Genomic DNA, 16,886 nt, shown 5'->3' with positions numbered 1-16,886 from the left:
TGTTCATTGTCTCGCAGAATTGGATCCCCCCTAAAATAAAATGATGCACATTCATGATTCAGAGGGTTTTGGTTTGGTTTGTAAAGCCTGGGAACAAAGGCATTTTCTTTCTTTGTCAGTTTGTGAACTCAGCAGTGGCTTTTGAATCTTGCTTAGAGAGAGGATTTTATTTTGTTTTTTTTCTGTTTTCCTCTCTTTGTCAATCTCATGGTTGGTAAAACTTGTGAGCCAACAGGAACTGTATGAGAATTCAAAAATAAAAATGTTTATCAAGTAAGTATACTTGATAAAACTTTTTAATTGAAAAGTACTGAAGTGTGTGTGCGTGTGTGTTGTTTTTGTCCTGGTGCAGCTTTTTTGTTGAGGGGAAGCAATGCAGCAGGAAATTCTGTTGACACAATTTTTGATACAAAACTCCATTGTTTGTAGTGCATGATTTCTTGTCTGAGTGTTCCTGAAATTGTTCTTAGCTTGGAAGCCTTTCCTTCCTGACAAGTAGCACTCTCTGAAGGCTCTTGTGAAGAAAATGAGGATAAGCTCTCAGAGGCCAGCTGACAAACACCCTGTAACTCACTTTTTGAGAACCCAAATCCCCACACATAGTTGTGCAAGCTGCCACACTGTTGAAATCAATAGTATTTACAATGTCTGTAAGGCTGTGTTGAATTATGGTCTAATTTGTGATTGCTTAGTTGCCCTTGCTTGGTCCCAATCCAGGGAGCCCATTTATACACAAGGATATGCCCCTTGCCAAAAATATCTGGTGAGTTTGTGTCTTTGGAACACAGCCATTTATTTGGCTAAGGTAAATGATTTGGCTGGATGTTTCAAGTGTGGTGATTTCAGGGCTGTTCTATCTTCTGTGTATGCTACAGAAGGTATGTAACCCTGTTGGTGTAGATGTGCACTAAAATCTATAGTAGATATCCACTAACATTCATAGTAGTGGCTTTCAAGAGTGAAAATGTCATCTTTTCAGCTGCCGATGAATGCAGCAAATACAGCAAGAGGTGAAAATCAGTTCTGGCAGATTTGGTGTTTCAGGCACATTTCTTTGCGTAGATGAAACAGAATAAAGTTTGGTCCTTAACAGCAGTTACCTGCACAGTAGTCAGCCAATCAGCACTTAAAAGAATGTAAATCTGTGATAAGCCTTGAACTAAAAACAGAATGAGCACCAGTCAGTTGACTGGGACTTAGAATGGGGAGCTTAGAAATGTACTGGCAAGATTGTCTGAGGGTTTGAATAGGACAGTGAACTGAGCATGATAATATTTTCAAAATAATGGGGGAGTTTTCCACACCCTTGTAATATACTGGTTCTTCTTCTCTCCAAGCAGATCCCTCCAATTATTTAGAACAAGGTATGTGGCTCATTATATGTTAGCAAGTGCAGAGGAGACTACAGTATTACTACTAAGAATATCCTGAGTTTTTTTTCCAGAAATACTATTGTAAAGTGCTTGCCTGAGAGATTGCTCATTGAAAGCAAATTCATTGCTTAAGGGCTGTTTTTCATTTCAGTGCAGCTGTATGTGATTGTGCAGCAGAAAGCCATTTCATCAAGTAGAACATAGCTCTGATCTGAGACTTTCTTGCACCCCAAAGTGCTGAATGCAAGTAGAGAAGAAAACAGCAGTGCCAAACGCTGGGGCTTATATGAGAAGTGGATAGTATGCTTGAGTTGTTCACATGCAAAGTGTTGCCTGATGAGAAGCAGAACATCCAATCTCCCTGTCCTCAAGGGAGGCTCTGATTTTCTGCATGCATCAGGGTCTAAGTTGGATTGATACCTGGATCTGCCTTTCCTCCATGTATAGCAGGATTTTGTTTTGATGTGCCGGCACTAAACAACTGTTGTATGTGTACAATATGGAAGAGGGCTTGGGTCAGTGGCAGAGTGCTTGCCTTCCTTGCAGAAGTGGTCTGGCATTTCTAGTTGAAGGATCTCAACCAGCAAATGTTTGGGAAAACCTGGAGAGCCACTGCCAGTCAGAGTAGAAAACACGGAACTATAATGGCCTGGTGTCATGATTGAGGTTTCTTTCATATAGGTTCTTATGCTGTCTTTGACTTGTGAATGAAAAATATATTTTTGTTAAGGTTTTACACATTTTAAGAATAAAATGCTGTTTACCCCAGTTTATGAAGCCCTAATCTAGGTTTTCTAAAACTTTTTGGGTTTGATCCATTTAAAAAATTCCCCACTTTTTTCCTTTAAGTATATCAAATATTTACAAAAAACCAGTTGCCTTCACAATTTAAAGTGGGTTAAACAGCCTGTATGAAAAGAAACACAATATGGCAGCTTCATGAGGATAATGCTTTTGTTCTGGGGAACACATAAAGACTTGCTAGATGCATCTAATTTCCACTCCCCCCATTTCCTCTTTCCCTTTCCTTACAACCCCCATACCCCCCCCCTTGATACTACTTCCTCCTCTCCTTTTAGGGTTGCCAGTCTCCTGGTAGGACGCAGAGATTTGCCCACTTGGAGAAAATGGCTTCTTTGTTGAGCAGACTCTTATTATATACAGCTGAGATCTCTCTCTCCCTGAACATTGCCTTCCAACTTAACCCAAAATCTCCAGGAATTACCCAACCTGGAGCTGGCAACCTAGTCTGGCCTCAAGGTGCCTCCCTAAAAGGCCAAAATAGGCCTGGAAAGGGCTCTGTCCCTCTCCCCTTGCTATTATTTACAGAACCAAGCCTTAAAATGCTTGTTGCCTAGCAACAGCCAGTTTGGGTATTTTTTCTTAAAGCAATAGGCACACCATTTATCATCTTTAGGGTTTTGCTCTATGTATTTTGTTTATTCATATTTTTACGCAAACTTGACACCTTTTTCAGTTTTGTAGAAAGATCTGTATTGTCCATTCACAGCTCCAGTTAAGTGTCACCAGATTTGGTCTTTGCAGTTTATAAGATGGAATCTTGTGTGTTTGAAGATCATAGTATCTGTTCAGTGTTGGCATTTTTTAAAGCTTTATATTATTTCACTATTCATCTTGATTCGGTTTATTTTTACGAATCTCTTGAAAAACAAGGGACAAAAATAGAGCTAAACGTTCAGCACATTCTCAGCCAGGTCAGCACAAACATGCTGCTGTAAATGTTGAATGTATGCCCGTGCTTTGTGTTTTAATCCAGTGACTTTCAGGAAAATGAGTAGTATAAATTCTAAGTCTCATTTTATACACCATTCTGCAAAAACAGTTACTAGACAGTGGATGTAACACAGTTTAATTTCAATTAAGACAGTGGATCTAAATAATTCTGTTTCCTAGGCCATTTTGTTCAACTCCGTTGTGGACCATGCTGTTATCACTTCCCTGTAGTGCTCCTAGGTCTGTTTTTCCCCCTTCGCTCCTTCTTTTAGAACTGTAATTAGTATCAGTTTTGCTTCATTGGGAGATTGTCTCTGACTGTAGTTGACACTGGGAACTGATTAGCAGTTATTTAATGAACAAATTTAGAGTTTTCTGCTGAAAGTTTTGAATTATTTGGGGATGTTATAAACGGAATTCCTTAATGAATTTCCAGAGTGGATCCTGGAAAGTGCTGATTTTTTTAAAAAATAAGCCTGTCTTCTTCTGCCTCTTATTTGTTTCCACCATCTAACTCATTGTTCTGGAATCATAACAGGCAATCTAAAGGTTCCATTTTAATATCTAAATTGCGGGATAGGTGGATACTGATACAACACCATCATTTGGTGGATATTGATACAACATGTTGGTGGATACTGATACAACATGATACAACATGTTGTGGGATTGGTGGATACTGATACAACATGTTTCATCTTTCCTTCTCTCTTGGTTTTGTTGTGATTACGTAATGCAGTAGCCTTTTTATGCAGCATCACATCTGTTTAGCAAGAAACACTGCCACTTGTATCATTATGTTTCATGATTTCAGAAGATTTTCAAAAAGTCAACTGTAAATTCTGCATGGGAAAAATACAGTGGAACCTCGGTTATTGACGACATCGGTTTTCGTCAGTTTCAGTTTTTGTCAGGTGTTTCCGAACGGATTAATGACGAAAACTGAGGTTCCACTGTATGGTCTTTACAAAATACCTTTTCTGTGAGTGCAAAATTAATATGAGGAGGGACCCTATTTCAGTGTCAGCAGAGAGATGTATTTAGGCTAAGATAGATTTTTTCCTTGATACCTTCCGTAACTTGTATTGTGTTCCTTCGAATCATGTCATATTTTCAAAATAGAAGTGCTTGTTGATTTATGCTTTACCAAAAAGTATCTTGCTGTTAACAGTAAACAATGTCACTAATAATCTGAAGCAGTATACCCCAGAGGTCCTCAACCTTTTAAAGACTCTGTAGAGTGTGCAACTAGAAAATGGCTGCCCCAGGAGGTGTAGCCAATAACAAAATGGCTGCTGCAGGAGACAGAGCCATACACAGCGGAATCCCAAGTGCATGAGAAGAGGGGTAATTTGCAGAATATACTAGAAAGGGGAGTGAGAGAAAATAAAACAAACAATGTGGTGGGAACTGCAACTGAAACTACATTATTTCATTCTGCACAGCCAATCAGATATCCAAAGTTTCTCTTCATCTATATATATAAAAATCTAACAGTGTGTTTGTCCCTGATGGTCTCCCTCAGAAGCTGCTGGACGGATCTCCCCCAAATTTTCACAGGACATCCCTCCCTGTTGCGGGCAGGTACTCGGACCTTCAAATCACCGAAAGTCCATACCTGAGCCAGGTAAAATGTCTTTTTCCTGGCGCACCAGGCCATGAAGCTGGCTGTGTTTAACTGTCACCCTTAGAATGTTCATGCAGCCTGTCTGTCTGTGGCCTGAGGGCTTGGTATGAGGGCTTAGAATGTTTGCGTAGATGGTCAGAGATGAGCAGTGAAAACAGTAAATAGGTAATACTGTTAGGTAGTACGAGTGGAAGTGAAACACATACACACTTTGTCGAGGTGAGATCGCCAGGTAAAGTCCCCCTCACACACACAGGTAACTTTCACTCTCTGTTCCTCACCTACTGCTACCACACAACACACATCCAGCTCATCCTCACACACCTCACTCTGCCCTCCCTCACATCCAACCACCACTTACCCAATTTCCTCACCCATATTCGCCACAGCTCTCTTTTTACTAAAAGCGAGCTTCGAGTTTGCCTTTTTTCTTCTGCCAGAAAAAACCGTGGGGTGGAGGGTGAACCAACACTACTGGCTCCGCTTCTTTTGCACATGGCCCTTTACGAACCAAGGGAGCTGGCCTCGATCTGAGCCACCTCACTCCCGCGTTCCTGTTGCTCGACTGGGATAGCCTGCTTGCCCCAGTTCTGCCTTACCCAAGCCAGGACTGTGCGTGTCAACCAGCCTCATGGACAGCGGGATTCGCACTCTGGACAGTTCAGTTGTGGAATGAGAAGGGTTACCTTATACTAAAAAAACAAGACACCACCATATAACAATGTGCATTGAAAAGGGAAAGAGGGATTCCATTTGATCACCCCAAAAGGCTATGCTGGGGATCACTGGACCTGCATGGACATCTGTGTGGGTTGCGGACTGTGATGAGAAGGACAATTGCCACAGCAACGCGTGGCTGGGCCCGTTAGTATCATATAAATCTTTTACTTCTGAATCATCACAGTGTGGTATTTAGAACGTCTGTAGTGCTTCCCAAAAGACTGATCTTCCCCACATGGCTTTTTTCATGGCATGTTCTTTGTTTGCCTTTTTAAAACATTCAAAGATTAGTGCTACAGCACCATAATTCTATCTAGGTCATTATAGTAATCCTTGCATCTGAATGCTGGTGATATAAGGACCCAGTGCTCTATCACCAGCATTTAGATGCGCTGGATTACCGTTGTTGTAATGGTCTAGTACTGTGGTGCTTTAGCTCTGATCTTAGAAGGACAGTTATCAAACAACCTGCAAACAAAAGCCTCTTTCAGATTACCATTCTAAACTGGATGTTATCCATTGTTGGCCTGATTCCTAGTAAAGAGATACAGAGATGTGCAATTCATACAGCTTATTTCAATCCACCTATGTGAGCTGTCTCCAAAGTGCCATGAAGAGGGGTGACCATTTCAAAGAGCGCCATGCTTGTCCCACCCTTGCCTTTTTCGCAATGTGTTCTTCTTTGGCTTTTTAAAAAAACCTTTCCATAACTGGCACTTCCATTTGTGAAAGAAGTAGTGGTTCCCATTGATGGTCCCATACTAATGTACCTTTCCCCCTATGCTGTCCCTGAAGGTCTGCACATCCACAGGAACAAAATTGGGAAGGAGCATCAGGGAGTTGCAGCAGGAGAGGGAAGCAGAAAAATTGTGCTCCACAAAGTCCACCGATACACACTAGTGATAGCAATTTAAATGGCTGAAGGCATAAAGTGGTAATGCAATCTTTGTACTTGGATTATTTTAGATTATTGTTTCTCTTCTGTCCAAGCCATTTTTGCAGTGCAGCTAAAGCAAAGAGGGATGAAAAATGAAATAAACATGCCATTTTGCAGAACCTTGGAGAACAATTTTAAGTGATCATGCAGCTTATTTTAAGCCTACTGTTAAAAAAAGTAGTTTATCTTTGCTTCCTTTTCCTTCCTCAGTGGACTTGTTATTAAATAAAAATGAATTGTGCACAAAAGTTTTATCTACCAAGTAATAATACAGTATCATCATCTTTCATAGAAGTGGAAGAGAGAGGGAACTGATTTGTTTTCGTGATTGAAATGTAACACATACAAATTAAGCACACACACAACCACAGAACAAGCATATTTGCCAGGAAACCTGTTTCTAAGGTAAATATTCAGCTTGACAACCATTGTCTTTGTTAAGTTGGTGTAAAATGCATTGTTGACTTCTCTCTTTAGAGTTAATATTTCCATTATGCTATAAGTCACATTTACAGTATTACAAAAGGTCCTGGATCATGAGCAAACTGTGGGCTTCCCTGCTTTTCACACAGCATGAGCCCTGCATCTGTGATCTAAGAATGCTCCAAACAATTACTGAGACTACTATAAAATTGCATTCCTGTTTACTAATGATAAAAGTGTTCATTTTTAGTTCATTTGAAATATTTAAAACACTTCACCTAAATTTCCATGGAAAGAGAGATGTAATGGGGACTTTGACCAGTATTTATTCACATGTCCACCCATTCATGGATAAAGCAGGGGTGAAAGTCTACATTTTACAAAAAAATGGAACTTCTGTGTAAGGGGAATTCAAACCTGTCTCTGCCTTCTTATCTGTCTGTCTGTCTGTCTTAGTGCTTCATTGTTTGAAGCATTTTATCCCAGCCTACTTCACATTCAGAACTGGAATTGAAGTGGGAAGAAGTTGTTTCAGACAACCTATGACAATAAAGTGAGGTGGGAAAGGGAGGGGGTAGAGTTTGTTTCACTTGCTTCCCCCTCACATCCTGTTTTCTCTATGGGACAATAAAAGTATTACTCCATCATTACCCATTTTTACATGTGAATCAGTATAGATTCCCTTGTGATATCAGGTTGAACCCTCAGTAATCCTACTGAAGTAGGCTTTTGCATAACATTAGGAAGTTGTTTTGTTGCAGTCTGAATTGTAGATTTATCAGGAAAGCATTGTTTTAAATATAAATGGCTGGTATTGCATCTCGAAGTCAACAGTAACAGCAGTTCTTATTGGCAACCAGAATATTTAATTCTGAAGATTTTTGAAATGATGGAGAGACTAGTAGTAGGATCTAGATGCTGGTCTTCCCATTTTCTATCATGAAGGAAGACATCTGTTTACCAGAGTTGCCCCTCGGATGTGAATATATTTCAGTCTGACTCACTGCACCTGTTGCCAGAAGGTATTTATTCCAATCTGTTGCCTAAAGCACAGGGAGTTGTTGCTTGACATTTTATAGCTCTTAAAAAACCCCAATCTTTTAAAAGTCATTTGATCAGAGAGAAGAAAATGGAGCAAAATAGTTCATTTTACCCTAAGCACTGCTATTTGGCAGTATTCACATTTGCACAGCAGAAAGCTGCAATATTGATTTTTTTTAAAAAAAATTTACTCACAGAGTCTCCTACCAAGTTTTTTTAAAGTATATTGTCAAGGATGCAAGATGGATTGAATTACATTCTGTTTCTTGGAAAACTTATTTTTCCCCATTTGTTTATAAACAAATAAGAATAAAACAAAGATCACAGTGTTTATTGGTAGGCTTTTAAAGGCATTCGGTTTTTGTGCATGTTAACAATAATGATGATGGCACAGAGATTTTATAAATGGAGCTGTAGGTGCTGCCACATAATGTACTGTTTCTGGATGTGTGGTGCTGTATACATCAAGTGAGATCTTTCTTGCTGGAGAATGGAGATCTTAGTCTATTATTTTGGGATAGCTATCCAAATATGGCACAGAGCTAGATGCAGGTTAAAGTCTAGTACTGCTAATTCAGGTGTGTGTGTATGGGGGGTTGTTTATTTTTTAAACACACACGCATTTTTCCTGCTATACCAAGCAGGAGACTATTGCCCTTGCATCCAAGATGCTGACATTGGTGAATTACAAATAGAACAGAAGAGATTCAATGGATTAACTATTGTCAACACCTAGACACTTTCTATAATAACAAGCAAGGGAAACAGCTTGAATATACTTTGATCTGATTTTATTTTGTATTGTCAAGGGATTTCATGGCCACAATCAACTTTGGTTGTTGTGAGATGATTCGAGTTCGAGGCCACATGGTTCGGTAGTTTTTGAGCCTGCAGCCACCTGCATCTACAAGCTGACATTTCTCAGAGAGGTATAAAGTCAACGTGTATCTCTTTGCCGAGACATATCTCTGAAGATGCCAGCCATAGATGCGGGTGAAATGTTAAGAGCAAAAACTGCCAGACCACAGCCACATAGCTGAGAAAACCCACAACAGTTGATTTTCTTTTGTCCTGAAAAATCTTGGCTTTTTATTCCATCTGGAAGAATATAGGTGGTAGCATTATCTTCTCCATCTTGACCTTGCAGTTCAGTTCTTTATAAGTGTGGAACTCAAAATGTTACCTTCTGATCTGTGTGTGTTTTTAGGTTTGTGTGCATAGTTGTGCACATATGTGTGACAAATATGTAAGGAATGAATGGTCCATTTCCTCCAAATAATTAGTGACCTGTTCATCCTAGGATTCCTGAACTGGTTGACCCCAGAATATCTTTCAAAAGTATGTGATACACAGATACAGATGATGTAGTTTAATGTGGAATAATTCCATATACTTTGATTACATTGCCATGGGCTTCACAATGCCTGTATAACATAGGACATCAAATGTTGTATGTCATGTTTGCAACTACACTCTGACATATTACAGAAAACATTAAAAATCTGATTATATATTCAAAGTTCTTACAGTGACTCTTTAGATATTGTTCTTTGGAGAAATCTATGTCCAGTAATTTAGGTATAGAGGAAAAAGTTATTTTAGTCTCATTAATAATACTTGAATCCGCTAATACTGGATGTTTAACATTAGGGAACAAAGATAAAGGATAATTTGAGCAGATACTGGGGTAACTGATACCTAAGAAATTGTCCAGAAATTATCTACTTTGTTTTCTTTGGAGTGCTGAAAATACCTCAAAAGGACGACTTCTGTTCCTTTCCATAATGTTGAATAGTTTAATGCTCAATTTATAACAAAAGTCTCTATGAGGAACATAAAATAACACATTTACTCAAACAAAAGAAAGAGCAAGTACGGAACAACCAAAAGCTCAGATTGCCTTTCTCAGTCAGCTGAGATAATAATAATAGCAGTTAAGTTTTTAAAAGTTTTAAAAATAAATAAAATAGATAAAACACAATATACAGACTGCAACTATAGAACAGGGAGGAAGACTGTCTCTGCATCTACCCCAGCTGTTCCTTCCCCAAAACCAAGCCTCTTAAGGCATGTTTGGAATCTTATCAAACATCTTCACCACAATTATATATTATTAACTTCTGCACTTTTAGAACAGAACACTCCTTCCTATAGCACCTTCCATTTGTGAAAAGCTTGTAAATGCAATATACAATGAATCAATCTCTTGTAGCTTTCTAGTTAAACATTAAAGAATGGGGAAATATTGGGATGACAGAGGGTAGGCATCTACTGCCATTCTTGACAAGAAGAGAAGAGAAGGATTTTGGATTTATACCCTGCTTTTCAAAACCATAAGGAATCTCAAAGTGGCTTACAAACTCCTTCCCTTCCTCTCCCCACAACAGACACCTCATGAGGTAGATGGGACTGAGAGAGTTCTGAGAGAACTATGAATAGCCCAAGGTTACCCAGCAGACTTCATATGTAGGAGAAGGGAATCAAACCCGGTGTCATGACTTAGGCTGCTGGCCAGAGGTTTCAGGTTACAGCACAAAGTTATGCCTGGAGAGATGCAGGGAGCTGACAGGCTATAACAAAAGTCCGCAACCCAAAAAAACCAAGTTAAGTTCTAGGATCAGCCCTGGAATTATTAGTACACCAAGCCAAGAGTCTGTCAGATGATTTCAGAGTCTAAAGGGGTCCAGTCCAGCAGTCAAAGTCCACAGTTCAATCAGCTTACTTAGTTGTGTCTGGGACAGCGTGCTCCACAACCACCACCACCACCACCACCCCCCCCCCCGATATAGGTCCTCTCAGGCACCTAACATTCACTTGTGAGGAATCTGATTTCTCCTGCTAAAGGAAGTGCCTTCTCTGAGCCAGCAACTGTGCATGTTGCCTTTTAGCTTACAGCAGTCTCTACAGCACTATCTCTATTGCTGAATGGGCTCAGGTGAGCTAGTTTCCTGGGGCACCTCAGCTGGACCAGGGCTGGGTGAAAGACTTGCTTCTGCGGGCTTCAAGTCCTGGCTAGCCTGCTGTTCATCTTGCAGAGGTTCTGGCTGCTCTGGACTCACCACCTGTTGGTTCTCTGGCTGGCCTGAGCTTTCCTGACCCTGTTCTTCCCCTGAGGACTCCTTGCTCCTTAGGGGGCAGCCCACAAAATCTGTTTCACCAGATTAGAGTCTGCCGCTTATGTGGAGGAATGAGGAATCAAACCCAGTTCTCCAGATTGAGTCCATTTCTTAACCACTCACCACATTAGAAAGAGATGCTTTGGATCTCTGCCATTAGATATGCTTCTAAGTGAGCTTGGGTGAAATACACTTGGTTGGTTTAGACCAGTGTTTTCCAACCTTTTCGACGTCATGGTATCCTTGACCTCACTCTTCATATCTCATGGTACCCCTGCCATCCTCCCCCCATCTTCCCCTCCCAGTTCCCCTGCTTGCCACCCCCCCACCTTCCCCTTCCAGGGTGAAGGGAAGCACGGAGGGTGGGAGTGGGTGGGAAGTGGCTGCTGACCTTGCAGCAGGCCCTGCTCCCTGGGCCAGCTCCATATTCTTGCAGGTGCCAGTTGGAGACACTGCAAGAGTGAGGGGGGGCGGTAGCGTTGCCACGGTACCCCTGGGACATGCTCACGGCACCCCAGGGTACCACGGAACCCTGGTTGGGAATCGCTGGTTTTGACATACAAAGAACGTGCACATGTTGAGGGAAGGCTTAGCTATCTTGCCTGTCCCATAGCTTTGGCACTGGCCCAGGCCACCCAGGCACCCTACCCCATAGCCTCAGCCAGAAAGAGAAGGGGTTTGCTCAGCTAGGTCCTTTTTCCTGTCATCCATCTTTCTTATTATGACAAGTGTGTGCATGTTTGACCACCCATACTATGGAACCAGCTGTGTGTGCCTGGTGAAGGTTCCTGGCCTCTTGGGAAAGCTCTAGCTCTCCCGGGAAGCCTGGCCACATTTCAATTCCCATTTCTGTTGCTTGGTCAGAAAGGCATCCGGAATCTCTCCTGCCAAGGTGGCCCAGTTTGAGGTGCATAAATAAGTAGTCAGTGACCTCTGACAGTGCTATTTATAGTTTTCTCTATTTGTTATTTTTAAACCTATAGCTTTTTAACAGAGGGAAGAAAACCCTATTTAACATTTCCAACAAAGCCATGAAGTAGTTTCCAAGTTCCATTTTATTGATGGGAAACCTAGATGGAGAACTAACAATTATAACTTCATGAATCAAACACTATATAGAATGCAAATCTGAATGTATTATTGGAGCTGCTGGAGATAATTGTGGTTAATTGAGTAATTATCTATATCAATGTGCCAAGTGGCTGTCGCTGCTGCACATGTCTTTGAATGGGAAATGGCATGTTTCTGCCATGTACAAAGTAGGACCATAGGGGGCATTTCCTTTCAAAAGCACTGACTCCTTTGCCTGAAGCTGTAACACACTGTTAATGATGAAACTATGCATAACTCTTCCATTGAGATTCTTTTAAAAGAAACATGTCTGACAAGGCAACTGTTTTAGATCAGCAGCTATTGAGTAAAGTTCTGTGTTATAGTTTGACAGTATATACTACTCTGTTCAGTATTGTATTGGTCATATAAATAGTTTCTGAATAGCCTGATAGAAAGAATGTCTTTTTGCACACCAAGACAACTAGACATAAGAACAGTTTTTTCCCGAATGCCATCACTCTGTTAAACAAATAATTTCCTCGATAATGTTAAACTATTTATTATATATTTATTATATAATTACTGCACTACTTTTTTCATCATTCCTATTACCCATCTCCTCCCACTTATGACTGTATGACTATAGCCTGTGCTGACATTTCATTTCATTTCATTTCATTTCATTTTATTTTATGATTTTACATTTTATGGTTTCGTTACTATTGATTGTTTCCTGATTGCTTATTAGATCTATATGACAATCATTAAGTGTTGTACTTTATGATTCTTGACAAATGTATTTTTCTTTTATGTACATTGAGAGCATATGCACCGGAGACAAATTCCTTGTGTGTCCAATCACACTTGGCCAATAAAGATTCTATTCTATTCTATTCTATTCATTATTGCAACCAAAGCACTCCAGTAATTTTGTCCCTTCATATTGTTGCACTATGATTCTTCTCCGTAAGCAATTTCAGCAAGAAGGATCTAGAAACATTTTAAGGGGGTCAGCATGTGTATGTATAAATGTATACACAGATAAACATAGCTATAAATATGGATACACACATTTACATAAATATCTATATATCTATATCTTCTAATGCAGGAACTGAGAGAGAGAAGTGGTGCTTTTATTGTTGCACTCCCCTTCCCCAGCTGCTCAAGCTGTTCTGCTCCTGTTGCTCTATCTTCACTTCCTTGAGACCGGTGCTTACAGTTGTTAGCAATCGTGTTCATTGGGCACATCAGTTTCCAGTCACGTTTCCACTTGCTGAGTTTGTTGTACGTATGGCAAACCAGCATTCATAGCTGCATGCTAAAAGATTACCCAGGCTGTCTTGCATGTGTGTTGTCATTATTTATATGACTGGTGCCCATGGCAGTAAGACTGAAGTCTACAACTGCCAGGGGCTGAAACTGTAGTAGGAATGCATTCTTCTATCACCAATGGTAATCTGGTGCACCAAAATGGAAGGTGCTTTGACTCAGCCCGGTGAAAAATTACACTCTGAGTTATTCAGGCCATTTTCCTGAATCCAAAAGGTAGTGGAAGGTGGCATTAGCTGAGGTTGCTTACATCCTATGTAGAGCTGCATCTTTCTTAGTACATGTAAGTTAATGGGCTTAGAAGAGTAGCACTCCAATTAGGACCACACTGTTAGCAATGAAACAAATGATCGTTGTGTTTCACTCTGTATTGTGTCACATGTTTCATGATGTCCTGGTTTGCAAAAAAATGGGTTACCATGGGGAACCTTGATAACCTACTCTCCTCCCTCAGTAGCTCAAATTCATGGTTTTTACCTCCTCTGGCTTTGCATATTAATGTATCCTAAGGGGTGCCTACTGGCTCTGCTGAATATTCAAAGAATGCTGCTGATATCCCATGTAGAGTTGCCTACAGTATTAAAATGTGATATAAAGTATTTTCATCATATTAATATTGCTTTTCATTTATTCCTTCAACTGGAGTTTTGCTAATTCACATTATAATTTATACTGATTCATGAAGGTGTGCTTTAGTCACCAGCAGTTCACACTGAAGTTTAAATTGGTCTGAACTCCAAATGAAAAGCTGAATGTTTAGAGAGTAACTGAGAAATTGTTTAGATTTGTTTGTACATTTTTTCCCCTTCCAGCAATATTTCCAAGCACTTTGTAAGCCTGGCTTTTGGTCATATGCTTTCTTCTAGTCAGCGTCAGCAAACAAGGAATTTCCCTTTGTTCAAAAGACACAGCCAGAGTTTAACCGAGTAGGCCAGCAGCTAAAAATGTATGTGAAATAATTGCATCAGGCAGCAGAATGAATGACAGCAATCACCTTTGAAGCATAAATCATTTGTGAATAAAACCTGTTACAGAATTTAGAGAGAAAAGTATTTTTTTTTTCATAAGAAGAGACATGGGTGTATGAACTGGATCAAGGTAAATGTGTATACAAAGAAAAAATCTGAGGTGAAAGAGCAAGAGGAAGGAATAAAGAAATAGTAGAAGGATAAAGGCACATATTGGTTTTGGGTTACGGTGTTTATTAAGCCTGTTACATTTTATTGTGTTTTTCACAGGTAGGTACCCCACGTCTCAGTTATTTTGAGGGAGGTGGTAAGAAAAGTTATGTGAGGGCTTGCAACATAAACATTTCAGACTGTTCTAGATTTGGTAGTTAATGGGGAGAGAACGGAAAATAAACAGACTTATTGCGTGGCATTTTATTTACTACTCAGTCTGAGAACTGACCTGGTCCCAGGATTGGATAAAATTAGTCATTAACATAGGCAGAGACTCGTTAGATAGGTTTAGTCTTGAAGTATGATAACATTCTAGTTTGTAAACCTGCTGTCCAAAAGTTGTGACGTTTAACTATTTTGCAGTGTTATGATTTTAACATGCATTGCCATTGCTAGGTTTGAGTTGTATTAGTAGGATTGAGAAAAACTCTGTTTCCTAATGGCCACTTAATATAAATAAAATGTATAACTTTGGATCACTTCATGTAAGTGAAATGGATAAGATTTTCAGTCATTTATACGATAGTGTATTCTGAATTATGGCTAGCACAAGGGTAGGGAACCTGCGGCTCGAGAGCCGCATACTGCTCTTCTGCCCTTGCACTGCCGAGCCACGAGCCAGCCCGCCAGCCCCATCCTTGCCCACTCTGCAGGCAGCAGGGCAAGCGCACCAATTGCCCGCGGCCGGCTGGGCCACGCCGCGGGCTTCCCCTCTCACCCGCCCCGTTCGAGCGGGGCGAGCACTTTCCTAGCGGCCGGCAAGGCCGAGCCGCTGGCTTCATCCTTGCCCACCCTGCAGGCAGCAGGGCGGGCGCACCAATTGCCCGGCTTCCCCTCTCGCCCATCTTGTTGGAGCGGTGAGGCCGAGCCACTGGCCCCATCCTTGACACATCCATGTGCTTCTCAGAATGAGCGGGTAAAAAAACCCAATATATACAGTGTTATCTTTATTTTAAATGTCAAAAATTATTTGCGGCTCCAAGTGTTTTCTTTTCCCATGGAAAACGGGTCCAAATGGCTCTTTGAGTGTTAAAGGTTCTCTACCCCTGGGCTAGCACTACGCAGTGGGAACATTTTGTCCATGTTATCACTCCCTCTCACGGGATATCATGAAAAAACCTAAGTATGAAATGAACTGTACCTTGATAGAGCAGGCATAGCCATTTCTGTGATCATGGCTGTTTGAAGGGTTCTCCCATGAAGGTGGATACTGTATCTCTTGGGGGTGGGGGGGAATTGTTAACAAAGTTATGGAAAAATAGTAATTTAATCATTTAATTTGTCTTCTGATTGCTTTTTTAGGTTTCAGTCGAGCAGCATTACCATTTGGCTTAGTAAGAAGAGAACTATCCTGTGAGGGCTATTCCATCGATCTTCGGTGTCCAGGGAGTGATGTCATCATGATAGAGAGTGCTAACTATGGGCGGACAGATGACAAAATTTGTGATGCTGACCCTTTCCAGATGGAGAACACAGAATGTTTCCTCCCTGATGCGTACAAAATTATGACACAAAGGTAACCATAAAGCTGACTGTAGTACACTACAAAAAGGAATTCATTCACTACATATCTAAAGAAAGTTTCAGTATATTATCTGGGTTTTTATTTTGATTTTTTTTTTCATTTCTCTTCCCTGGAAAAATTAAATATCCACACCATTTTAATCAAGAAATAATTTTAAAAGCCACCTTTGAGTTTATTTTTTTTTTAAACTTTCTCTGAGTAAAGTGCAAGAAAATAGGAAGGTGTCTGCACGGATGCAGAATCATTTTCTTTGAAAAGTTACTGTATCATTTTTTGTGAAGTCAGAATTCCACCCAGATGTTTTCAGAAGTGGCTTCCAGTTTAAGAAACTTAATTCTAATTCAACACATTTCATGCAATCAATAACAGACCCTTTCCTCATTTAGACAACATATCAAACTGAAAAAGGAAAAAATCTCTTTCTCTACACATGCATACACACATATATAAAATCTGTCCTTAAAGCCGCTGATAAACCATCATTAGCATTTACAACCTATTATCAATATGTTGTAGCAGTTGGATCCAAATGTGATACTTATAATAAAGATGGAAAACTACAGAATGTGAAATTTTAAGCTCTATGTATGATTTATAGGAGACATGGTATATCAACTAGAAGCACTGAATTCAAATAAAGGTGGCATGACTTTACAGTGCAAAAACATATATTTTACTTGATTATACGTATATGTGTGTGTGTGTATAGTTGCACAAATGCACAAAATAAAAATGTAGCTTGTGCTTCCTACATTCCTAATAACGTCTCTGGAATTGCTTATTGCAGCTAAGGCTATATACCACACTGCAATTAAAAGCCAGAA

At 40.2% G+C, this 16,886-nt stretch overlaps 1 protein-coding gene across 26 annotated transcripts in view; it reads left to right on the top strand.

Moving 5' to 3' along the window:
• The window catches only part of ADGRL2 (adhesion G protein-coupled receptor L2), a 236,883-nt gene that overhangs the window by 129,971 nt on the left and 90,026 nt on the right, over window positions 1-16,886 (top strand). For all 26 annotated transcript variants that reach the window (XM_048497445.1, XM_048497446.1, XM_048497447.1 and 23 more), the window contains exon 3: window positions 15,840-16,053. In XM_048497445.1, the coding sequence (XP_048353402.1) occupies window positions 15,840-16,053 (214 nt within the window). The remainder of the gene's footprint in view (window positions 1-15,839; window positions 16,054-16,886) is intronic.

The sequence above is a fragment of the Sphaerodactylus townsendi genome, linkage group LG05, assembly GCF_021028975.2.
Source record: "Sphaerodactylus townsendi isolate TG3544 linkage group LG05, MPM_Stown_v2.3, whole genome shotgun sequence".
NCBI lineage: Eukaryota > Metazoa > Chordata > Lepidosauria > Squamata > Sphaerodactylidae > Sphaerodactylus > Sphaerodactylus townsendi.
Note: the sequence above shows the minus strand (reverse complement) of the source record. Positions and strands in the feature narration are given on the sequence as shown.